The 26,243-nt window shown below is 53.0% G+C and overlaps 1 protein-coding gene across 4 annotated transcripts in view; it reads right to left on the reverse strand.

Annotated features, from left to right (window-relative positions):
- Positions 1-2,473: 2,473 nt before the first annotated feature.
- The window catches only part of PPP2R2B (protein phosphatase 2 regulatory subunit Bbeta), a 115,867-nt gene continuing 92,097 nt past the window's right edge, over positions 2,474-26,243 (reverse strand). For all 4 annotated transcript variants that reach the window (XM_029997836.2, XM_029997833.1, XM_029997834.1 and 1 more), the window contains 5 exons: positions 15,401-15,578; positions 13,667-13,831; positions 6,173-6,342; positions 5,543-5,634; positions 2,474-4,683 (listed from right to left, as the gene is read on the reverse strand). In XM_029997836.2, coding sequence (XP_029853696.1) covers positions 4,404-4,683; positions 5,543-5,634; positions 6,173-6,342; positions 13,667-13,831; positions 15,401-15,578 — 885 coding nt within the window. In that variant the 3' untranslated portion in view covers positions 2,474-4,403. The remainder of the gene's footprint in view (positions 4,684-5,542; positions 5,635-6,172; positions 6,343-13,666; positions 13,832-15,400; positions 15,579-26,243) is intronic.

A 26,243-nucleotide genomic window follows, 5' to 3' on the forward strand; every position in this document is an offset into this window, starting at 1 on the left:
CAAATGGAAAATAAAACCAGATTCTTCCTGAAAAGCACTGCAGGATCCGCTGTTCCCCATGCCGGGTGGTGGAGGGTGAGCCATGACCTTGGTCTCTGTGATGGGTCGGAGCTGTTGGTGTGGGGTCCAGGCACTGCTCTTCACTGCGGCAGGGAGTTGCCCAACCTGCATGGGAGCAGGAGGGAGCGAGAGGAGCCCCAGCTGCCCTGTGTCCTCCCCAGCTCCTCTGCAGCTCCCCGAATGCCAGGGGGGAAGTTTCAGTGAAACTGCCCATCCTCATCATGACTAATTGGTTGTCAGTGTCTGTATGGAGGCAACAAGGCAATGAGCTCTGCAGCCACCGGGATGCCAGCAGGGACCTGCAGCATCTCACCTGAGCCCTGGCCGGGGCAGGGAGAAGGACTCAGCCCACACCTCCTATCACTGACCTGTTGGCTTCAGCTGAAATGCTGCTAAAGGACAGGTGGATGCTAGGATCAGTAAATATATATGTATTTACTGCCAAACCTGTGTGTGGAGCTAAAGCTATGTTTGGTTTCTGTGAGATACAGTGTTTGATGAGACAGCTGAGGATGAGGGCTCAACAATCCACCCAGAGCAGCTCCTTTATGGGCATGAATGTCCCCACGCAATCACCCACGATCCACTCCTGCAAATGTCATGCAAAGGGGAGTCCAGCTCCTGTTAGCCAGTGGCTCCGGCTTGTGGCGGAGAGACCCTGGATAAATGGAAGTGCTCATCTCCTGCCTCGATCTGCTGAGCCAGCCCGATGCCAGGTGGAGTTTCAACGGGGTCCAACTTGTTCCCCAGGCACTGTCACCAGACAGAAGGTCCAGCAGCTCCATTTTCCAGAGGCCAGGCTGCAGGGTAAGAATAATAGCCCTTGTCACTCCATATAGCCCTGTTATTGGAGATATTTAGTGCTGAGGTTGGGCCACGGGGCTAACATCTGGGATGTGATAATGTTGCTCCCTGCATGAGCGAGCAGGACATCGATTGCGGGCTGTCAGGCGGCAGCCTGCCCCTCAGACACCACCTGCACCGGGCAGCACCCCGCACACAGCATCATCCAACACCGCTCGCATGGCATGCACGCTGCCCCTCAATACAGCATCCCTTAGTACTCTCAAATGCCCCTCTACTGCTGCAGAAAGCATTCAGGATTTTTGCTTTCTGCACATCAAGGGCCAGCTGAAGTACCATGGTGAGTGACTGCTTCACTGACCGATGTAGGGCTCAATGGCAGTTACTGAATATAACTGGTTCCCAGCCTGGTTACAGGCGTCTCCCCTCCTCGGTACCCCTCAAGGTCCCCATCACTTTTGCCTTGCTGCTGCAGGCTGCAGATGAGCAGAAGGGACTGTTTTAAAAGAAAGCAACCCAAGCCTATCCACCCCACTGCACTTAGCCAAGCTGTGAAAAGGGAATTAATGCCTCCCTGGCATCTGAGTGCACGGTGGGGGCTCTGCTACTCGCAGGGTTGTGCTGATGGTGGCTGCCGCACCAGGCAGCCCCCCGGGATGAAGCATGGGCATGGCCGGCCACGGTGGCTCCTCCCCAGCACGTCCCCCTGCATGGCACCGGCACCAGCCATGGTGTGCACCCCGCTCCCTTGCTTCACCCCGGCATCTTCGGGAGCTACTGCGCTCTCCCACAGGGCAACACGGCACCTGTGCAGAAATGAGGCAAACGGCACCTTCCCCTCGTGGGAAAGGCCACCGACCCTGCTGGGCTGTGAGCAGGGCTCTGCGTGCGTGGCTGCACCGGGGAGAACAGCAACCACCTACAACAGACGGGCACAACACCAAACATCCCTCCGTATGGACGATCACTGTGAATTTCGTAGACATGATTTCTGGGTAAGTGGGTGCAGGATGCCGTTGGGCAGCGTGGTTTCCAAAAGCAGATATTCCTCCTGGCTGAGGCTGGTGGCAGTCACTCCGGCATGGCTGCGACCTCCCCAGCACTACGGCCCATGCCATGCCCAGCCCTGCACCAGCAGCAGCGCTAACCCTCCCCACCCATGCACAAATGCATCCTAAGCAGGACAGGGCCATGGGTGACAAAGCCACAGTGATACCTGCCTTCCGCAACCAATGGACGAGGAGGGGACCTCCCACTTTATGCATCCCTGGGTTCCCACACCCCCTCCCAGTGGCAGATGTGGGACTGGCAGGACGTTTGCTCAGCCCCACCACAGCCCAAGGATTGACCCTTGCCATGGTGTGTCCAGCTGGATGGGGAGGCTGTATTCCCACTGACTGGTCTCCAAATTATCCACTGCCCCGATGTCCTCTAGCCTCAGCATGGATGCAGAATCCCTGAGGTCTCGGGGACCCCCTCAGCCATCCCTCATCAGCGCAGACCTGGCAGCCAACCTCTGACCAGGGACCTTCTTCAAACACCATCTGGGTGCCACAGAGCTACCATCACCCACCATGCAAGAGGCACAAGCAGCGACTCCACACAAAGACACATTTGGGACAACTTTACTTCTGATACCAGAGTGCAGGCTTTCTTTACAGGAACCAAAAAAGAACATTTTTTTTTTAAAAAATGGTTCATTTACTCTTGCTATTTTTTTTTTACCATTTCATTTTTAAAAAAAAAAGTTACTCCTGAAAGCCATCACTTGTAATAAATTTATAAGCCAGTGCACTTTGTTTTTTCCCTTGTGTTCACTCCTCTGAAGGCAGCAAGCTCTCCCCGCTGCTGCCCTGCGCAGGCATGCGAGGCGGGGATGGGGCGTCCCAGCAGGTCAGCACCCCCAGGATCTGTCCCAGGGGCTGGGGCAGCAGCCTCCCCTGGCCCGGGGCCCAGCCGGGGTCCCCACCGCTGCACAGCTCCTGGTTTTCCGCACGGTCCCTGCGCTCCTTGAGTAAGCAGCAGTTCGTCTCCCTTGTCGAGTGTAGGAGCTGGGAAGCCATCGCGGGACACGCTGGGAATCCTCGTGGTGCCTCGCAGAGAGGCTGTCCCAAGAGAGCACTTTGCCCTCAGAGAGTCGTGTAAACATCCCTGCAAGGATGCAGGCGCTGGTAGGATGCCTGCTGCCCCAGCGGAAGGGATGCACAGCAGGGCCACCCTTACGGAGCCACTTCTAATGTGACAGTGTTCAATTTTTTTTAACTGACTATTTGTTCATTTGCTTTTTGTTGCAGGAGCAGTTTTCAGATTGACTGAAAATTAGGTAGCTCTTTTTTTTTATGGAACAGTTGCTCAGGTAAAAGAGGGCCCTGAACAATCTTTAGAGTAGAAAGGGGCAGCCTTGCCATGCAAAGAGTTATTGGTTTTATTATTATTATCATTATTATTATTATAATGTAGGACAACAGACAGCCTCTCTCTGAAGCAGTCAGGTGATAACAGCAATATATGGTTGGATTCTTTTTTAGAAGGTCATAAATTAGCAACTTATACTTTATCTTTAAAAAAATCAAATAAATAAAAAGAGAGAGAGAGAAAAAGAGAGAGAGAGAGAGAGAGAGAGAGAGAGAGTCACAACATGCAAGAGCTTACAACAAACAGAACAAGTAAAAATGACCAAAGCAAAAGAAAAGAAATGCAGAAGAAAAGCCCAGGTTCAATTTGGTTTGCAATCAATGCAGTTTGGAAGCATCATTTACAAAGGTATTTCATATACCAAAAAAGGCACCACAGTATCTACAAAGCCAAATCCTCAGGAGAGTTTCTGTGGGGTGGGGGGGAAGGTAGGAGCCTGGCTACAGCAGACATGTCTCGGTGCGCAGCAGATCCCCCCCTATAAGCTTGTCCATTGCAAATCTGAACTTTTCCATTTTACATTTGGTTTTGCTGTCTCTGTTGGTAAAAACACAAAATAATAATAATAAAAAGACAAAGGTGAAAAATGGCAGAGGGGACAACATTCTGACCTTGCAACGTAACAGGTGGAATATTTCTAGGATCAAGTTTAAAGCAATCAGAGTGGGACTGCTGTAACTAGAGCCCCTGAAGGGCACACAGCATGTGCCCCCGCACACACTGCACGCCCCCTCCCCGTCTCCTCCCCAGCCGAGTGCTGACAGCCCACACTGCCGCATCGCCACGCTCATCCATCGGCAGACAGCTAGAGCCACCCCAGTGCCGCCTGGGGACACCGGGATAGCAAAAACCTAACACCTCCCCAGCTGCCCCACATTATGTCTTAGCTCTCAACACATAAATAAAGAGAAATCTGGTGTCTGCTGACTGTGCCCCCCACTGCCCCAGGTGCCCAGGGGTGCAGGAGTGCTCGCCTCTGCACAACCGCTATCTGCAGAGCATAACTGAACAAAGGAATAGGAAGGAAAAGGAAAAAAAAAAAAAGAAAGAAAGAAAAGAAACATTTGAAATCTTGTGTTTACTAGTATTCAGTACATGAGATTCCTAAAGAACAACTTGTCCTCCTAGTTAACCTTGTCCTGGAATATATACAGGTTATTTGTTGCTGCCACGGCAATGATATTCTCGGAGGGGTGCCAAGCTGTATGCAGGATCTTTTTGCTAAAGTCCAGACTGTCCACGCTAATTTCGTCTTTCCTCCGCTTGCCGCCCACGCAGACCTTGCGGGGCTTGAGGATGGCGCGGGGTTTGCTGTTCTCCCGCGAGGCCTCCAGCGTCACGTCACGCTTGGTGTTGCGGTCGAACATGCGGAAGAAGTTGTTGTAGGAGCCGGTCATGATGACGCTGCGAGGAGGGAAGAAGGACAGGTCACCGTGCGTGGCCCCGGCCCCCGCCACCCACCCAGCTGCGATACCCCAGACCTGCCCAGCACAGGCCCCACAGGACGTGGGGGCACAACCAAGATGCCAGGCAGCTCGTGCCCTGTCCTGCACCAAAAGGCTCAAGCTCTGCCAGTGAAGCCATGTCGCTGTGTCCTCCTTAACCCAGGGAACGTGCATGGGAGAGGCAATTCCTTTCAGGGTAACAATGCGTACAGAGATCAGTCTTTACGGTGACTATTTAGCTGACCTGAACTGAATGATTTTTCACACCTTTTTAGGGGCAAACTGCCTCGTGACTAGAGGCAGACTGAATATCCAGAGGCATAATGAGATTTGGATTAGATTTGGAATTTCGGCTTCAGGTCCAGTTGTGCCTCATTAACTTGCTCTGATGGTTTAGAGAAAGAAATGTGGCAATCCTGCCACGTCAACTGGTCTTGCATGCTTTCTGCCACCTGGTTCAGTGTGCTTGATGCGTGGGTAGTTGTCATCCCCAGATTTGGGCAATCGGGAGCCAAACGCATCACCACCCTCCTCCAGGTGTGGGTGAAATGGAGACAGGAACCAAACCCGTCCAGGGGAGAGACGGGACCCCATCAGACACCCTCAGCAGCGCTTGGGTATAGGGCTGTGGGTTCGGGTGATCCCTGTTGTACCCACAGGAAACTCTCCAGACCCGGCACCCAGCCAAAGGCCAGGGAAGGCACCACAGGGGGGGACGTGGGACTCACCGGGCCATCCCAAAGTGTGCACCCTCTGGACCAAACTCAGCACCCGCAGGGCTGGGTGCTGGGGTGGAGCCACGCTGCCGAACTGCTCACCTGTCAGACCCATTCCAGACGCACTCGAACTTGTCAAAGATGCAGTCGTTCTCGTAGAGCGAGCAGAGCTTGCTCCGCAGGTAGTCGTGAACCTGCCGGCAGGGAGGGATGGGGCATGAGGCCACAACACCGACTGGCACAGCCCAGCGGCCGGCAAATGCCAGCCCGGCGCTTGCCGGTGGCTGAAGGACCCAGCCCAGCCCTGCACTCTTGTGTTGGCACGGCCCGTTATTGCATGCCCTTGCCCACGGCCACCTTTTCACTGCAAGCAGCAGCACCAGCACTGCTCCACGTGTGGCTCGGGCAGCAGCGGCCAGCACCAGGGCACGTCCCCTGGCAGAGGGTGGCAAGGACTGCTGGTCTGCCCTGACGCTTGCCTCCCACGCTGGCTGCCGGCACCTGAGCTTCCCCTCCTCACCGACACCCAACCTGGGGATAGGGGTTACAATTCACCAGGCCACTCGAGCTCACATTTAACAGTTCTTCGTTTGCTTTCTGTGATTTAATGGTACGATGCTCCCATCCATCAGGTTTGTACCCATCCCCCCTGCCACCGGCCCGGGAGCACGGCTTGGGCAGGAGCACTGTGGGTGCCCAACTGCTGCAGGTGCCCGGCCGTGCCACACTCACCTGGTAGGTCTCTATGGGCCGGTTCTCCATGTTCAGGTCCCACACCTTGACGGTGAGATAGTCCCGGGTCATGATATACCTCCCACTGTGGCTGAATTTGACATCGGAGATTGAGGAGATGATCTCGGAAAAAAACGACCGGTTACTTGGGTCTTCGGGCTCTTCAAAAACTGCAGAAGAGGAAGAGACAAGCCCCGGCATCAGCCGATGGGCAGGCTGCCCCAGCACTGCAGGATGCTCCCGGGAGGAGAGCGGGCATGCCCAGAGCCACACTGCTGCACGGCAAAGGAGGCTCCAGTTTGGCTGTGGAGACCTACAGGCAGCACCAAGCCAGTGTCCTGGGGCAGCCACCGCCAACACCCAAATGCTCTCCGGCCCCGGGGCCGCCTGCCCCGCTGTGCCAAGCGGAGGTACCTGCGTCCCCACAGCAGGCTGGGTGAATGCTCCCCACTTCTGGGTTGGGCCCAGACCGGACAAATGCCTGTATTTTAAGGACCCGGCACAACTGAAGCTCCTTTGTTTTTAAAGTGTGCAATAAGCAACAGCACACCAGAAGCCCAGAAGATTTAGAGCCTTGCATGTCACTTCTGCTCTCCAGAAATCAATGTGCAGTGTAACTGAACGTCAATGTAAATATTTTATAGCCACTGCAACCTACAGTTTTAATCTAGTCAGTCTTTGAATAAATCACAGTTTGAACAGTTTGAGGGAGACCGATGAAGTTCCAAATCAAATGTATTTACAAATTTGATTTCAAAGTAACATCAACTGGGCAAGTATGGCTTTAAAAAACAGAGATGCATTGAGAGATGCTGCCGATGCAGGGACATCTGTCCAGCCTCCTCTTCCCAGTTCTACAGACAGCTCTCCAGCGCAGCATTAAAGGATACTGCTGGGTAACATGGAGAAGCTCGCATTGCTTCACTCCTTTACTGGAGAAAAATCCAGTCGCCAGCTGCGTTTGTCCGACCCTTGTCCCCAGTGCCGAGGCTCTGCTACAAACCCTCCACCGTGGCGGCTGCTGGCTCCGACCCACCGGCGACCAGAACAGGGAATGTGCCAGCAGCCGGCCTGGCCGCTCCGCGCCCCAGAGGCAGCGTGCCCTGCACAATGCCGCACTGAGCACAGTGTTTGCTCAGGTTTATCATCCCCTCGCTGAGCCCTGTGGTACCAGCGCCTGAACTCCTGAGTATGGCGGAAAAAATGCCTGAAGTGCCAGGATAAATGATCTCTTTACAAATCAGAAATGGCATTGCCCACAGCAGGACCCAGCTCTGGGTCCTTTAATCACCACCAGGAAATCTGATGACACGTCAGGTTTTTTAAATAAGAAAAGTGACAGCAACAAGAGAAAATAAAGATCTGAGGCAGTCTGTGGAGAGCATCTGAATGCCATGACTTGTCTTCACTGTAATCATCACAGGTTTGCTCACACCAGGTTGGCCGGCTTCATGAGGCTTGTTTTAACAGCTGCATCATTTCCGTCATGGATGCATGTATGCGAGCTTATGTCAAGGCTGGAGGTGTTCAGTTTATAGTACAGGGGCAAGAGGAAGTTGTTGCTGATACCGTAGAAAATGCTAAATTACAGATCAACTATCAAACAGGAAAGGCCTCAGAGAATGAACCCAAGAGCTGAGGCAGCACCGAGACAAGTCAGCAAGGGTGAGATGACTGCGGTAGGAAGAGGGGCAGGAACAGCTCTCTGACGCCAGGTACCGCATCCCCCTGGGAACGTTCCCGCTGGCACGGCATCACATCTGCTCCCCACCAGCACCCTGCTGCTCCCTCCTCCGGTAATTCCCCGTCCTCCGGGTCCTGCCTGAGCAGCAGTGGAGCGAGGGCTCATCCGTCCCCTCGTGCCTGTGGGGCAGCTGGCACCGAGGAGCGCGGGCTGCAGCAATGCCCAGGAAGGGACTGGGGCAGGGTTGAAGCATCAGCCCCAGCCCAGCGGGAGAGCAAGGGGGTCCTGTGCAGCACCTCCTCTGTGCCAAGGAACTTGTGCACAGGGCGAGAAGGCAGAATCCAGCCCTGCACCGAGTCTAGTGCAGGATCCAGCCGTGCACAACAGAGTCCAGCGCAGGATCCAGTCCCGTATGCTGTCCAGTGCAGAGGAGCCGTCGAAGACTTAAAATTCAGAGCAGCTAAGAGGTAAAGTCTGGCAGGGGTTAACTGCATTTTCCCTGCACTGGTCACCTTGCTGGCCATACTGGCTTTGATACTGGAAAGCAAAAACCAGACCAACCAATGCAGAGAGCAATCGTTCAAATGACACTTCTGGAGGTGATCTTCCCAAGCTGCTGCCTCCGCACTCGCCCTGCACTGGAGCACCCCTTGGCCAGAGGGATCCTCTGTCGGGGCAGCTTCAAAGCAAATGGCTTTTTTTTTACTCATCAATAAATTTAACACCAATTCAAGTTCTGTCTTTTCTTGCTCCTCATTTAAACTCTAATCATGACAATTAGCAATGTAGACTGGAAAACGAAAGCAGAGCAAAGCTGCACTGCACCATCACCAAGCCTAGGCTGGGGCCGTGGCTGTCACTCAGGTCCCTCTCTGGGCTCAGTGTCACCTCTCAGCTCAGCCCGAACACTCACCCTGTTAGAAGCAAATGATTCAGCAGGTGGAAGTTTTGATTTCAGATGAAGACAGGAGAGTGTTGCAAAGGCAAAGTTTCCTGCTTTGCTAAATGAGCTCAGGGTGGCACAAGAGGCTTGTTCTTCACTCCCCTGGAGATTTTGCACAACCGACTAGTTAATTCATAGCTTGAGGTCTTGCCAGGCCTATTATTCTGTGCATCAGGACACCCTTAACTCCTGCGAGGGGTTGGAGGAAGGAGATGATTAGTTTCTGTGGGTGACACTACCAGCTCAACTCTGCTCCAGCCAAAACTTGGGACAATGAGAGCTCAGCTTAGCTCACCCTGCAGATTCCCAGTGCTGGCTTTGTCTACACAAAGAAGTGAGTTTTCTAACAGGGAATCAGATCTCTGTGCTCTACTTCTATAACCTTTTTCCTCTATAAAAGGCTTAGCTGAAAAAATAGGTAAAGAGAACATGATGTTAGCAGGAACACGGGAATAAATGTGTTTTGCTGGAGCCTGGTTTGGCTTTGCAGAGTTGGCACTCTTTAGTTTCATCCCCGTCTGTCCCAATGGTGTGCAGCAGCCCAGGATACATGGCTCAGAGCCTCTCCTCCGAGCTGGCAAAGGTGATTTCCAGGGGAAGAGGCCAAGCCTCTCCAGGTGTTTAGAGAACACCGGCTAGCCAAGCGGCAGGGTCACCTACTGGCAAAGCCAGACCATCACCTGGCAGGACGTTAAGCGTCTCAAGTCAGGGCAGGCAGCTGCTGCGGGAAAACCCTCTGCTCAGCCACAGCACTCTGCAGACAACAGCAGCACTGGGAGCATCTCCCCAGACCCACATGCCTAGGTCGGAGAAGTTAGTTTAGTCCAGATGTGGCTATTTTCCCCCTGTACTCTCCTCTCTGGAAAGACAGAGCTGGCAAAGCCCAGCTCCCCTCTCTCTTCTCCTCCTCCTCCTCTCCCCCTCTTCTGTGCATCCTGAGTTTCACGTTGCACCAGATGACCAGCTGCATTAAGTGACCTGCCAGATAAAAGGACTTTGGATCAATCAATCCAAGCTCTGCTTGAGCAGGCGAGTCCTACACGGTAGTTACTCCCTGCTGAGCTTTTGGGGTGTTACCAGGACTGGCCACCAGCAAGCATGCTGTGGGTTTAACTGGTGGCTGTGTTTCAGCACGGGTCTGTATTAACCTGTATGAGACAAATCTCCTCTGACAGAGCACCAGCATGGGCAAAGCCGCATCGCCATCTCTGCTGGGCTCTGGCTCGCCTGCGCTGCCTCCCGCACGCTGCTGCCTGTGCCGCGGGGTCCCTCGCACACCCTGCACGGTGCCCACCCTCGGGCAGCACCTGCGGGTCAGGGAGCAAGGGGGACTCTGGCCCGGGGGCTGCACGTCGCTCACGTGTGCAAAGTGGCCCGTCTGCCCTCTGCACTAAAAGTGATGGAGCCCCTTAGCGTGTAAGCCCCGGGCAAGGCATCTGACCCCTCTGGATTTCAGCCGAGGCTCCAGTTAATCTGGTAATAAACAGGGCCCCAGTGGAAACCTGGAAGCACAGTGGAGCAGTGCTTGCATGGGCAAATACATTAGCCATCTGCTTCTTCTCTTGCTTTAAATAAAAACTCAAAACTCCACTGATAGTTCACCTAAGCACAAAATTAATCACGATCATCACTGACAAAAAGCTAAGCTAGCACAAGCAGAGAACTGAGCTTTGCTTTATATTGGAAAAAATCAACTCTGCAATCCTCTTTCAGCCCAGAGGTGCAGGAGCCTTGCAGCCATGGGCTAAGGAGCAGAAATTACTAGTCTGGTACCAATTTTCCCCATGAACTTGAGTGATTCGCTTTTCTGCCTCATTCTTCCTATCCGTAGTGAGGCAACAAAACGTGTTCCTCTTCCTCACAGATGAGGTACAGACTAACAAAGTGCTTTTGGCAGCGTGCTCTGAGCACCAACTCGGGCCCTGGCAGCCCTGAGGCAGGATGGGGGGAGCTGCTGTCTGCGGAGTGGCTGGACCCTGCTGTCCCCAGACCCAGCCAGCACCGTCCCCACGGCCTCCAGGCAGCAGGACCACAGCCGCCCGCTCCTCCATGGGATGCCTGGACTCTCTCCGGTCCTGGTGCTGGGAGCAGCAGGGCTCTGCCAGGACTGGGGTCAGAGCACACAGGCAGTGCCCCCCAGTCCCCAACGGCAGAGTGGAGTGGGTCTGAGAACCAAAGCGCGCAGCTGGGCAGGGCAGGGGATCGGGAGAGCTATTTTTGCTTCCCGGCTGAAGGCTTTTGTGTGGCTTTGCTCCTGCCACAGAAGTAGATCTGGGCTGCTGAGCTTATGGAAAGGATTTCTGAGCACTAATTCTCTGTTACACAACAAATCTATTTTCCCTTGACACTGAGCAGGAGCTTCCCTCCCCGCGCTGGCTCCCCCTGCCAGCCCTCCTTCCCCAGCAGCCCATCCCTGTGAGGACACAGACCAAACAAAACCCCGAGATGGCCAAGAAGGGCTGCACGGCCCACGGGGTGATCCTGCTCCTCAGGGAGACCAGCAGCCTTTCCACCATGTGCTTGGAAAGCCGCAGCGATGCAGAGTCTGGCTGGGTCTTCCTCACTGGGGCTCCCCCAAAAGGCAGCAGTGCCTGCCCAAATACAAGGCCTGTTTTAGAAATACTGCAATATTGGAGGGTAAAATCTGTAAGCTGTCGGTTACCTTATCAAAGCTGCTTTGAGTGCTTCTTATTTCTAACCAAAGTTGAAACTTTTTTCAGAGAATAAATGCTTGGTAGTGTTGCTGTAAGGCAGTCAGCAGTGAAAAGACAAGGCGGCAAACGTCCCCCTTTGGGAAACGGGCTGTACTTTGAGCCTTTTGTTTCAGGAGTTTGGTAGGTACAATCACAAGTGCCTCCTTAAAAAAAAAAAAAGTGGAAAGCCCAATGCCTTTTGCTACGGGGAAATAACTGTAGTAACCCCCAACAGGGTTTTTCCTCACTTTCCCATATGCTTTTCAAACAGGATTACTTTTGCCAGTGTTGCCAGTTGCTGCAGGAATCCTGATCTCCTGTGGTGCTTCGGACAACACACGCGACTTCTTTGCGCATGGTGTGTCCCTCGCAGGACCACTGCCCCTCTTAGTGTTGTAGCACATGCATCTTCACATCCCTGCGGAGCAGGCATTTCTATACGGAAGCTGATGTTCTCTCTTAGGCCGGCTACACGGCTGGAGGTAACACACACAATGTCACAGATCGCAACAGCCTCAAATAAAACGGGCAAACAAAATTTAATAAGAGAAGCACATAAGTAAAAGCTGGCCCCGAGCAGCAAACTGCATCTATATAAATAAACATGACTGAGATGTGCAGTGCTATCTTCTGCATTTTTATTAAATATTGACAGTTATTAAATGTCTCCGTTGGAGGATTCGACTCCAAAAGCCAATGTTGCTTTTCATTTTGAACTTTGATGAACCGTCTCAATTTCGACTCACACATCTGCTGAACTGCAATTGTCTGAGGCTGATGCTTCTGAGGGATGGAGGGAAATCAATAAGGAAATGTCACGGGAGAGGTCAAACCAAGCCAGGATTCACCGCTGGCCAGTGTGCTCGCCAAGGGCTGGAGAGACGCAGCAGTACCCAAACAAAGGGAAATGCTGGGGCTTGCGTGGGGGGCAGTTCTGCCGCTGAAGTGTCAGGAAAATGAATTTTGTTTGCTCCTTAATTGTATTCTGATTCTCAGCTGGGAGCCGTCACTGTAGGATGGCGAGACACAGTTGGGAAATGCAAGAATAGAAAGGTGTGTTTTGCTCAGGATTTGGGAAAACTGCCATTCGATCTTTCCAAATATCCAGTCAGCAATGTAAGCTTTCCTCTCCACCCACTTTACTCCACTTTAAAAACAGGTATCAGACTGCAACCGCAGCGCAAAAGCCCAGAAGCAATAGCTGGCATGTAATTCCCTATCACCTCTAGGAAACCTAAATCTGAAACACACCCAAGTGCTCTCTGGATGTAGATTTAACTTCCCACAAGGTATTGGCCATTTTCTGAAGAAAACTCAAACAAGAACAGGAGACACAGGGGTTCAGCTGTCCAGTCACACAGCACAGCAGCCCTTGTTTCTGCCATATTTCACTGTCTTTAAGGGAGATACCGAACTCCTTTAGGTCTGTACCATCTTTGTGTCTTAGTTACAACACTGCGCTCAGCACAGAGCTGCCTTCCAGGCACTGCTAGGCCACAAAGAACAGCAACAGGTATTCACCAGCCCACCCATAAATGCTGTAGGTGTTTGTGCTGGTATTTTACTGAGCAGTTGCTGATAGGGTGAATATTTCCAGTAATGACCTCCTGCCACATATAGGCTGAGCAGGAAGCAAGCTTAGCTGGCTGCCTCAGCAGCAGCTCACTCATCGCTTCAGCCTGGGGAGGACCAACGACTGCCCAGCTTACTCCAAATTTTGAGGGGGCTTTTCTGCACATCCTGACCACTGCAGCATCAACCACAGTTGACAACAGGACATGGGGCTATTTGGACAAACAGCGTCAAGAAACACAGCACTCCCTATCTTCTGGCATTGGCAGCTCCATAGTCACTGTGCACCGACATCCCAGTGACCCCTCGGATCCACTGCTGCCGAAACATCACCGTGTGGTTTTTAACATGCTCCCCCAAAGGGCATGGGGCTGGGACTCAGGGAAAGCTGCTCCTTTTGGGGACAGGCAGGACAAAGGGCAGGTGGCCATGGGAATGCCCAGGGGCAGACAGGACCATAGCCCAGCACACCCAGAGAGAGGATGGGGAAAGGTGGCAGGGCAGACCTGAGCCCAGGTCAGTCTCCGCACCCCCTTTTTTGGGCTCTTTTAACCCAAAGGGGACCCCCTCCCGGCTGTCCCACTGGCAGGGGCTGTACTCACACTTGGCGTGACGGTCGCAGAGGGCAGAGGTGCGCATGTCGCACAGCCGGATGGTGCCTTTGCTGCTGCTGTAGACAAAGGTGTTGCAGTGGTGCGGGTGGAACTCAGCGGCCGTGATCACCTCCGTCAGCTCCTCCATGTTGGCTGGCTTGATGTCCACAATGTCTGGCAGGGCAAGTCAAGGAGCCCCACGTAGTCTGGCCCAGACTCCGCTCCTCCCGTGGGGTCTCCTCTCGCTGCCCCTCCTGCTGATGTCTCTGGGCACCTGGGCCTCCCCTCGCCCTGTGCAAACCAGGTGTTCCCAGGAGAGCAGCACCGTCCTGGGGCAGGACCGCAGTGCTGAGCCAGGACCAGCCAGTGCTAGCGCAGGGGAAAGCTAACGTCCGTCATGTTTTCTGTTCAGCCAGGGACCGCAGCTCTGGTGCCGCAGCCTGGAGCGCGGCACGAGACCTGACTCTGCCCATTTGTCCTGGGCCGGAGTAAACGTCTTTTACTACAGCATCAGGGCACGGTGAGTAACTGCACTGAAAACAATATGGGGGGAAACAAAAGCCAGAGCATGACAACCAACAGAAAACTACCACAGCCCAGGGGTGGCTGGTGGGATGGGACATCTCTCTGGTGGTGATGTTTCTCCACCAATTCTTGGCAAGCATTTTGGGTGCTGCACTTGCACCTCAGCCAAACTCCCTTGGGCCATCTAAACTCCCTGAGGTTTTATCCAAACTTAGTACTCCTCACCTTCTTCCTGAAACGCAACACACATTGCAGCCCTGCTCAACCGTACCCACTTTGAGCTCCCACCAGCCACATGCCTGTGACTGCTGAAATCCTCTCCAGCTACCTAAATTTGGCACATGCCCTGGGGATTTCGCAGTAGGAAACACTATATAAATATCACCGATGATTACTGCCCCGTTGTTATTATTTCTGATGTGGCTGTTACAAGGGTGACTGGCACGACCTCATTTGTACAACTGTGACTGGCAGCCTGTCACCCTGCTGCAGGGTATAATGGAGACTGCACGATTAATATTTCCTCTCTCCGTCTTCCCCAAGGCATCTGTCTTCTCCATCACCCGTGGACCCCACCCCCCCGCCTGCCCCACGCAGACGCTGCAGGCAAAATTCAAAAACGTGTCACCCACACTGGGAGGCAGCAGTCGCGATGATGCCAGCTGAGCCCTGCACCGCAGAGGGAGCGGCTTGGGTGTGACAGCCGAATGTGCCCGCCAGAGACATCCTGGTGTCCCGCCAGCGGCACGGCTCAGCCCGGCAGCACAGGCAGAGGTGAGAGGGAAGCGCCTTGGTAATGACACCTGGGGACTGGGGATTTCAGAAGTTCTGTAGTTGGATGCATGGCAGACACCACTATTTTGTGCTCCTGAGCCCCTGCAAGCCTTTGCCAGAGGGTGAAGCTCCTGTACTGAGGAACTGTGATCAGGGTGCGGGGACGGGGGCCAGGCAAGATGCTGCACTATCTGCTCGGTCACCAACACAGCAGACACAGGCATGGCTCTGCTGCCTCCCGTGGAGCCTGACCTCGCAGGTCACCCCTCCGCCGCGGACTTGTCTCCCCGTCCAGCTTTTTCGTTCTCCCACTGACATTTGCACATGTCAGGGGTCCCAAGGCTCTTACATCCCACTTGCTAGACGAGGCACCTCCCTTATTCCTGCTCTTGGTCAGGCTGGGACCATCCCAGGGGCCGCAGGGCGCCGCGCGCCAAAGGATACTAAAACTTTGATTTGTGATTTCAAAGTTCCACAGGTTTATCCTCAGGTCGTCTGCTGACATGTAGGTCTCGTAGTCGCTGTTGACAGAGATGGAGTTGATGTGGTAGGTGTGCGCATTGGCAAACACCCTCCGGGGGGTGGCCTCCACCATCAGGTCCATGGGCCGGAGCACGGGTACCTGTGGGACAGGAAGCAGAGCGTCACCACCCAGGGGCAGGGTCTGGGTGTCCCACCCGACCCGTGCCAGCATCCAGCACTGGGGGGGGGATGCCCCCACGGACAAGCGGGCACTCACGCAGCTCCGGCTGGCAGTGCTCCATCCCACCCTCCAGGCTCTCACCAAGGAAACCTAACGCCTTTCTAAGTGTATGAACAGAAGGACAAGCAGACACGAAAGCCTTTTACTTTTGAAAGAGGCACCAGTACGGTTAGATTGCAGCAAGGGAGCGAGAGCCCAGTAAACCAGGCTTGGATCTCTGCGGCAGCAACCGTTCCTTCTTTGAAAAAAAAATAAAACCCACTTCTGCCTTGTTTTGTCACTGTTAACTGGAGTCTGAAATTCCTGGAGTATTTCCGACAGAAATATATTTCTTGAGAGAGCCAGGTCAGCACAGATTTTTCTTTTAACTTTCTTGCATTTGCTTCACAGTGAAGTGAAGGAGGTAAGAGATGAAAAGAGACAGGAAAGGGAACGCACAGGGAAGGGACAGATGGAGGGACTAGAAACAGAGCTACACGCGTTTGCCTTTAGATTAATAAGCATAACTCATGTAAACATCAGGGGATGGAGAGATGCAGTAAGAACAGTGTACGCAAGGAGCAGTGTAATAACTTCAGGCATAACACTCTTAAGGCAACTTAATACACTAGAAAGGTGTCAGTCTGTGCTCCCGTTTGCCAGCAAGCTATTCCCTCAAGCTACTTCATTACTGTGTGTATTATCTGTGTGCTGCCCAAAGAGATTTCCCATGGCTGCAGAGGTGGGGACAGGAGTGTGACAGCTAGCTCGAGTGACACTAGAGCACAGGGACTGCCAGCTCAGAGCCTGAGCTTAATGTGACGAGCCTGCCTGCTAATTCAGCCTGACATAGTCAATGATGCATCGTTTGCCGCTGAAGGACTCTGCTCAGCCATCTGGGGATGGAGGCTTGCGTTTTGCTCAGGGATTACAGGAACCGAGTTGTCATTCAGACTGTCAGAAACACAACAGTTGTGCAAAGGGAAAGGGTTCAATGGTTACACCAGGCCTCCCTGGGCACAAAAATAAGTACAGCAAAGACTTTGGCAGAGGACTTCACTCAGCGCGATGATGCTGTGTGGCCCGACGGCACCTCGCGGTCAAACCCCAGGCCAGTCCCCGTCCCCAGCAGGAGCCCAGCAGCACGCACTGCAGTGCACAGCAACCGGGGCAGTCCGGGTCTGAGCCAGAGCAGCGTGCCCATCTGCAACTTCCAGTGCCCCAGCACAATTCCCTACCCAATTCTCATATGGCAGCTACTCACAACCACAGAGCTAAGATAAACTCTTCAGCTAAGAAAATTCTCCAGACGTTACTTCAGAGCCAAATTCTGAGGAGTTTTTTATCTCTGGAACTTTTATCTCTGGAACCTGGTCCGTCACCAGGTAAAACCCCGCAAGAGGAACAAAACTGGTCATCCGTGAGTATTTGGTTAAGACAGGATTTTTTATCTGCTACGGTGGCAAGAATCTGCACTGGACTACGGAAAACAGCAAGTGTCCATGTCCCTTCTCACCATGTGCTGTGAGCTTTTGCTTAAGGGTATCAACAATAAGTATTTAAACCTGAAAACACTGATGTTTTGAGGCAGGAGCAGCCAGGAATGCACCGGAAGCACACACCGGCTTGGGGATCTTGTCCCACGACAGCAGAAATCTTGCAGCGGACGGCAAACCCCGTCTCAGGACGGCCAAGGGGAGCAGCTGCCCAGAGCAGGCTGGACCCTCGCCTGGGCTTAGTCTCTGCTCCGCTGAAGTCTGCCCTGAAGCCGGCTGGGAACACCCCCACCACAGGGGAGGCCGACGCGAGTCTGTGCCGACGGCTTGACCCCGGTGCCAGCACTGACACGCACCCTCGCCAACACGCAAACCACAGGCAGAGAAGAGCCGTCCGTCCCCCTCATCCCGCTCACCACCACGGGACTGTTCTTGGCTGCATCTTTCCTAGTGCGCTGCCTGGTCTCCAGCAATGTAACTCCCAGCGCCCCGGGGACCCATTCCAGCGGCTGACAGACACCCACATTACACTTCTGCTTAACATACAATAAAGGAAAAGAAAGGGTGGTCTCACGGAAGACCCCGCAGACTGCTCTGGGTGCCACAGTCACGGCATCCAGAGCTCAGCTGGGCAGGCAGGGAGCGGCTCAGGATGGCCATGGTCAGCGACAGTGAAGAGAAAGCGCCCAGCAAATGGGGCAATGTGACAGCAACTGAAACTTTGTCTTTTTTTTTTTTTTTGAAGCATGCAGAGTCCAAGCCAGTGTCTGCCTAAACCACCCAGCTCCCACCAGCATTGCCATGGCAATCCTCTACAGCACAGAGACCTCCTCAGTGCATCCCTTCTTCAATTACAGAGCCAACCTGCAGGGCAGGCTCTGGTATTATATATACCCATTATTAAAGGGTAATTCAGTGTAACAAACCGCATCAAGTACATAGAAAGGCTGTCAAATAAAATAAACCACTAATAAATTAAATTACTTTCTGTTTTCAGGAAGTGGGGGGAATGCCAGTCATTTTTAATTTAAAACAAAATATGTCTTAATTTTCCTTTCTGCCTTTAGCAGGCACCCCCGGAAAAAAGCCGGTCCCACTCATTCAAAGCGCACATGACACTCGATTCCTCTCTCCTTGTCTGGTGAAGGCTTCCCCTTTCCTGAGTTAATGAGGCACTAATCCTCCCTTGAGCTGTAAAATTCATTTTCTCGGTGGTTGGGGGGTGGAGGGAGCCAGCGTGCTCTGGCCCCTTCCCACTGCTGCTGGTGCGTGTCCTCCTGCCACCTCCAGCCGCTGAGCGAAGGACCACGGCACAGGTAATGCGATGGCAGTAATTGCTGCCGCTTCACTACTTTGCCCCCTGTTCCCATCAGGTTTCCCCCTTTCATTGTCTGTCATGTCAACTGTCACCAAATGCTCCCTGCTCCTGGGGAGAAAAGCTTCACGTGGCAGAGCTTCTCCTCGTCGTTTACGCCGCTGTGATGGACGTGGCCTGAAGAGATGCAGAGATTCGGTGTTTCTCGGGAAAACCTCGTCCTCTGCCCAGAGATGCTATATGGCATGTTGCATTTTCAAAACACAAGTCAATATACATGGGAAGAAGATTAAGGCCTCAGCTCCCGGGATGCTGTGGTCACATAACCTCTCACTAGCACAAGTCCAACGTGTGCCGGGTTTGAGCCGCCCGTTACTGGGGGTCAGACCAGTGACATGAAACCCCCAGCACAGCCCCGCAGCAAGATGGGACTCAACCACCTACACGCGAGGTGAAAGCGCTGCTGCGAAACCTTCTCATGGGACATGCTGGAGGCCAAAAATTCCTAAAGGGTGTGAATATGACAGGGCTGGCTCATGAACGGAAAGCCCAGCACAGACAAGCAAGACAGTAATACCGCCTCTGGCCCAGAAAGCTGCTGCAGCACCCCAGCATCGACCCGGTGCGGGTCCTGCACTCGCCCCTGCACAGTGCTCCTGGCCACAGGCAGACGGGACCGAGGGCAGCCACAGACTCGTCAGTGTTGGACCACACACCCGTTTCTGTGTAATGGAGAAGGAGGGTCTGCTCTCAGTTACCTCCATGGAAATCCTCTTGGCACAATGGAGCCACACTGGACTTACACCGAGATCCAAATCTGACCCAGAGTAGTAGCAGTTAAAAAAAAATCAATAAATAATCCATTTAGATGGCTATCCAGTCCCTGCCTCGTCAGGGGTTACCAAGCCTCAGCACTAACTGCAGTTGAAGCTCTGCAATTACCTGCTACACGCAGCGGGACCGGCAGCAGGTCAGCCTGGCAGCGCAGCTGCTGTAATGCCGATTGCAGAGCAGCTCCCACTGCGGCCCACTTGGCACACACGGCACCGCTCACATCTAACCGGCGATGCTGTAAACCAGCGGACGGGGCAGACCTTTCCTCCCTCCTTCTGCATTTACTGCAGGACAACCTGCCCTTTCTGGCACGAGATGAGCGGCGGTGGTGCCAGACCAGTGCGGACGCCCAGGCGTAGCCCCGCTCCCACCAGCCCACCTGCCCCAGCTCCACACAAGTGCTGCCTGGCGCGTAGTTTGCTCTGCAGCCTCGCGCAGCCCCGGCGAGCTGGCAGGATTTGGCTGAGTGGGATTAAGTCACAGCCAAAGCCCAGATTAACCCTAGTCTTGGGTTTGCAAGAAGGAAAATATAATCCAGCTCCTGGCAAATCAGAGAGCAGAGCTAGCTGCTCAGGGATAAATCCGGCAAGGTTCTTCACCTGCTCCAGCAGCTGAGCTCCTCTGAATGTGCTCCCCGGTGTTTATTACTTACCTACAAAAGGCATATTCTGTAACTGGCCAATGCTGCCTGCAGATTAATATTTTGCAGATGAAATGTGCTTCAAACACTATTTTCATGGCAGACTGACAATTTCATGCTTTTCAGGATTTCGTCTTATTGGACCTTCCCTGTGAAGTGTGGAAGGTACCTTCCCATGGGAGGATAAACCCGCTATCTCATTACCGGTCCATGTAGCTGATAGAGCTTCTGGTCTCATCTCTTTTCCCTAGACGCGTCCCTCCTTGCTAAGCATCACACTAACACAGTTTCTTCTGCCACCTGTTACTGAGCCTTTTTTCACACAGTCAAATGCAGGCATAGACTTGCTGCCAACTGAAGATCCACCTTCACGTGTGCAGGTCCAAAAGGTGCAGGCTGCCCCAAAAGGGTCTGGGTCCCAGCTGGGGGGCCAGGAGGAGTGGGAAGACCATGGACACCAGGTCTGCAGGGAGGATGGTGCAGCCACTGCTGTGGCACCAGAGCGGGAACGTCTGCTGCCCAGCAGATCTGCCAGCCAGAGCCGCGTCTGGCTTCTCAATGACTGCTCCATCATGGAGGAGGCTGCTGGCACACCGCAGGGCGCCAGCATCGGTACCAGCAGGCACTCAGTGCATGCCTGCAGCTGCAGGAGTCGGAGCTGGAGGGGGAAAAGGTGTGACATGTAGCTGGCTGCGTGTGTGGGGACGGGCAGGGGCCGTGGGGCTGCAGGAGCAGGCGGCAGGTCCCTGCACCGCCTGCGCCATGCCCCCTCCCAGAGCCCCCAGCCCTGTGGGAGGACAGAAGTGGGGCTATCATCCCTCTGACCCCACTTGCATGTCCCAGCAGAAGGATGAGAGCCATTTGTGGGCAGCAGGTCCCAGCCACAACGGGGGCCGAGTCACAGGAGCATCTGCGGGGCTGAGCTCTACCAGCACCGAGGTGCAGAGTTTGAAGCCTGAACTTAGTCCATATGGCCCAACTGTTCGGGCCATCAACACAAATACACACCCCACAAAAAACAGGGCCAGTTCACGAAGGGTTTTTAGTGCAAGGCTGAGAATTGACTGCAAGTGTTGTTCCACATAGAGCCCAAACCTTCCCAGATTTCCCGTTCTTTGTATATTTTTATAGCATGATAGGATTTTTTGTTGTTTGTAACTGAGATTTTGTCCTAGTTCAGTTATTACACACCAGGATTACTTTCACTATCAGCACCTAAATTCTGAAATAAGTTTGCAGAAACCTTAAAGAACAAGCAGAACATTTTTCCTACCTGAAGTTAAAAATCCTGAACTCTGCATGCCAGTCTTGTTAGAATTGCATTTCCTTAAAGATGTGATTGTTTGAAAACATATTTTTTAACTTCTTTCTCCCGCTGAAAAAGACCCAGTGTCAGCAAAATCCCAGCAGGCAGCTTACAATTTTCCTACTTTTCCTGGGAGGAGTGTGTAGAAACATAGCCATGTTACCAAACACACATTCAAAGCAATCCAAACCCATTTGGTAATTCTGCTCGGCACATTGTTTTTACAGTACGTCTAGACACAGATACCAGCAGTGTAATTGCTGTGGAAAAAGAAATGAAAAAAAGTATCTGAAAGGTCAATTCTGGTCATTGGCATTTCAAGGCGAGTTTACAAATATCAGAAGGATGAATAATGAGTTTTCACCAGAAAAGAAAGAATTCAACTCATGACCTGGGAAAAACAAAAAAAAACAAGAAAAGCAGCGGCAAAACAGGCTCCTTCATTTCTTTTCAAGTACCTGCAGAACGAAGCAGGCAGACGTGCAGGCAGTGCACGCTGCCGGGTTGGCTGCTGCCGCTGGCTTTGCCAGAGGGAAGTTCCCGCTCCGCAGACCTGCCACGGCTGTGCCACGAGCGCCCCGTCCCCACGCCCAGCCAGGCCCCGCTGTGCCCCGCAGCCGTGGCACGAGGTGCTGGCACTGCCCGTCCCTGGGAGAACCACCGTTACCTGCACAGTGACTTCAGAGCCGGAGCCCTGCGGACTGGCCGTGCCTCACTGGGAGACCGAGCCAAGCCCTTCCTTCTTCACACAGGGCATTGCTTCAAGAGTGACAAAAATCAAGCACCTCCAAGGGAGTACACCCCACACGTCCCCAGTATGTCCCAGACCAGCAGGGCTGCTTCCCAGAGACGGCGCTTCATGGCGGTGAGCCCAGTGCTGCCCTGCTCGGGCAGAGGGGCCAGGCTACCAAAGGGCAGCCGAGCATGCAAATGTTACACATTGAGCTGCTTTAGAGCAATGTAAGCAACTAATGAAAACGGGAAAATCCTTTTTTTTTTTCCATTTCTGTGGCAATGGTTTGATGACGATCATTTGAAATTGATTAGTTCTGCCATATGCGTTTTATAGCCAAAAAAAGCCAAATGTTTCACATTACCTTGTCATTTACATGATAATGCTTTGGAGAATGTATACAAGGAAAAGACAGACAAATCTCTTTGCTGGGGCAGAAATGCAGCAGCACGGCAGTCCTCCAAAGCATCCCCCATCCCCTTCCCTCTCCCGTCACACAGCCCCGCTCTGGGGCTGCCCGTCGGGTACACTGGATGCAGCGGGAACACAGCACAGCCTCCCCAGGGAAACTGTGCCCACAGGCCAAGAAACCTGACTGCTTCGGCAAAATGGGAGATATAAAACAGAATTTATGATGGATTTTGCCGGAATTGAGAGAGTGAAGTGGTAGCTCTTAATCAGAGCGAGCTTTGTGACAGCTACAAACACAAGAACCGGGCACATCAATGCACCTGCTCAATGCACCCATGTCGCACTTGGCCTGGGAGGGTGATTCCTCACCCAGGGAGGTGTCCAGTGGAGACCACAAAAAAATACCCTCTGTACCATGGCAATCTACTAAGTCCTTAATAACCTGGGTGAGACACAACCCTGCTGCCCAGAGCAATTGGTCCCTGGGCTCATTAGGGTCACACCAGTGAGTTTACAGGGTGCTTCCTTACTTACCAACATTTTAAAGTGCTTGGGCAGAGATCAGCTGCCTGGAGCAGGGAAAGTTGTTCCCAAATGGTATCTGAGCTCCCCTGGGTTTCCCTGGGACAGAGCAGGGGAGGCAGCGGCATCCCCTCCCGAGAGCCCCCAACCAGAGCGCCCGCCAGCCCCAACTGCTCTCCCTGCTGCGGATGTAGCTCAGGAGCAGGGGACTTGGTGGAGTAAGAAATCCCAGCCTGGCTTGAGAACACACAGTGCCTGTTACAAGAACATCCTTCAGCAGCAGCCTCCACCCGGCACATCGGGGAGGCAGAAGGCCGTCCCTGGGGCACTTGGAGCTCAGGCCTTATATTCCAAGGCAGTGCCGGCAGCACAGCATGCTGCTGCTTCTCTTTAAACAAGCAATGTAAAGATCAGACCATCTCTATAGGAAAGGGAGGCCCAGGAGCTGTCTCTCCCATCTGGTTCCCCCAGTTTTGCTCATCAGAGGCACAGACAGCGTCTTGCCACACACAGCACCCGGATGCCTGCAGCATCCTCCTCCTGTGGGAGGGATGGGACCGGTGGCAGGACACACACCAGTGTTTCACTGCAGTCTGACTTGCGCTGTGAGGGATCAAAGCAAACACATTCTCTATTTAAAAAGATTTAAGCCCTGGATATTATTTGTGTTAATTATTTCCTGCACACATCCCATGGCGTAGGTACGGCTGTACATCGAGCAGCACTCAAGAGCTTGTGGAGGCTGTTAAATGAGGCTGAAGGGCTGTAGCTATTAGACTGGAGGCTATCCAAATAAGCAGAGCTCTTTTAATGACAGCAAAAGCTTTACTTTACAGTCTGAGCAGAGTTAAATATTCCTTTTGCGCTATGTGGGTTAGAAACTCCTCAGAGAACAATGCTTATCAAGTACATTTAAACCATTATGACAAATGGGTAAGAGATGATTGCAGCAAGCTGGTTTTAAAACCCTTTTTCGCTTGTCTGTGGTTGAAAATTAAACTGTGGATGGATGCGGCTTTACTCCAAAGTGCAAGCATCACAGGACAATTAAACATCAAAGATACACGAAGCTGCAGCAAAATGGTTACAGCTATGTAAATATCTGTCTAAGTAAAATCATCAAAACATTAGATCAAACTGGTGCTGGCGGAAGAGTCCTCAATCTTCCGTCCTCAGGGACAGCAGGCGTTGCATAGGCAGATACTCATAACCATAATACTGAGCACTTACATCATGTTTTACCTCTTCCTGTTGCCATGAAGCAGGAGCTGTATGTTCCCGCCAGGCTGCTCGCTGCAGAGTGGGGAATCACAGCGCCTTATCTCATAGCGCAAGGGAAGACACCCAAGTAGCAAACTCCTCCAGCCATACAGCATCAAGCTGCTACCAGGAATAAATGGACTGAAAGTAAAACGAAGGCTGAAACTTTCGAGGCAGACAGCGGACTCCAATAAATAGCATCCAGTTCTCTGATATTTCAGTATGACTTTCTACAGGGAAAAAAAAATATCACAATTCCCTCCTTCCCTGACAAACTCCAGCGACCGCTGCCACCTCCATCCACCCCAGCAGTGCAGGGGTGCTCCTGGGGTGAGCAGGGATGGGGCAGGTGGGTGCCTGGTGGGATGGGCTGGCTGCCCCCACCCCAAACATGGCCCCCGTATGCTGCGGGGCTGGCCCACGTCCTCAGGAAATTCCCAGCACTGCACTGCCCAAGGCTGGATCCGGCACCGGCCATGCTGGCAGCATCTCTGCATCCCTGCCCTCCTTGGGGCGCCCCGCTGGGCACTAGCAGTGATGGATGGGTTGGATGGCGCAAGTTCAGGTTGAGTGCTTGCAAGAACACCCATGTTGATTTTCGGCTCTGCTTCAGCCCTGTGGTTGCCAATTTTAGCACCGGGATGTGGTCAAATGCAATCAGCTCACACCAACAATCAATAGCAAAGATAAGCACAACAATTATTTATTTATTTTCATAACCACATCACCGGTGCACCCTGCCGAGGCGTCATTACCCTCGTTGCGGGCTCCAATCGATCAACAGTCGCTTCCCGCCGGTACAGCGGGAGCAGACAAGGAGCACAGAGGCAGGTCAGGGATGGGAGCCCGACCCACCAGCTCAGCAATCCTGCATCCACCCTGTACCCCTCCCCAAGCAAACATGCACGGGCTGCCTGTTCTTCCCACCCAAGTGTCTGTACCCCAGGTAAGAGAAGGAGGAGGAGCAGCTAAACGACAGCAATAGCGTTAAGCCCCCGGGCACACACAGCACTGCAAAGCCAACGTGAGCAGTGCTGCGGGGAGGGCAGCAGAGCTGGCACCGCATGCAGGAGAGGACACAGTGCCACACGGCCAGGGCCACCCACCGTGCTCCTCGTGGCCACCACTCGCCCGGGCAAGGGGGAACCCACCAGCATGTCTGGGCAGACGGGGCTGTGGCACACATCCCCCCACATTCCCCATGCCTGCCAGCGCTGGGCTGGCTGGCTGGCAGCCACCGCAGGCGAGATGGATCTTGTGACACCTGCAGAGCTGATAGCCAGGTCAACCCCAAAGACAAAAATGCATTTTCCAAAGGTTAAAAAGTTCCATTTCAAAATGTCAAAACTCAGTGTTCCCATAAGGAAATGCTTTGCTTAAAAGCTTATGGTGATGTTTTGGCAGTTTTAATACAGTCTGTGTTGGAAAAGAAAAGAAATATGCATCACATTTATCTTGGACTCTTGAGTTGCTTCATCTCCCCCAGAAATTCAATGTTCTTAAAGAATACACTAGCAATAAAAATAAATCAATATTCAAAAATTGCTCCTTTGAGAATGCTGACCTTGCATTTGCTGTTTTGCAAGGTTTCCAGCAGTGTGCTGGGGTGCTCAGGAGGCCACCGGGCACGGGACTGACGCCAACAGCCTCCCGCAGCAGAGCTTGTCACGGGCACCTAGATTTTGCCTAGCAGATCTAGGCAAAACTGTGACCTGCGTTTCCTCAGTAAGCCCAGGGCTTTTCCAGTGTGTTTAGCCAGAGAAGGAACCACTAACAGTACACCCCTGAGCACTGCTGTCTTTTTAAAACCTGCCTCCCAGCCCTGCAGAGGATAGATAACCCCAGCTCCAACATACAGATCCCGAGCAAACTCCTCCAACAGGCTGTCTAGGTAATGGCATACTAGGCTGGAAACGCTGCCTGAAACATGACAGCAGATACATATATACATGAAATAAAATGTTTTCTTGTTCAGTAAAGAAAAATGCCTGCCAGCCACCAACAAGCAAGTCAGTGTGGAGGCGAGAATTAACTACCTGTTTGGGGTTCTCAACGGCTTCATCTGCAATGGAACTGGAACCCATAAAA

The sequence above is a fragment of the Aquila chrysaetos genome, chromosome 22 (assembly GCF_900496995.4).
Source record: "Aquila chrysaetos chrysaetos chromosome 22, bAquChr1.4, whole genome shotgun sequence".
NCBI classification, from domain to species: Eukaryota; Metazoa; Chordata; class Aves; order Accipitriformes; family Accipitridae; genus Aquila; species Aquila chrysaetos.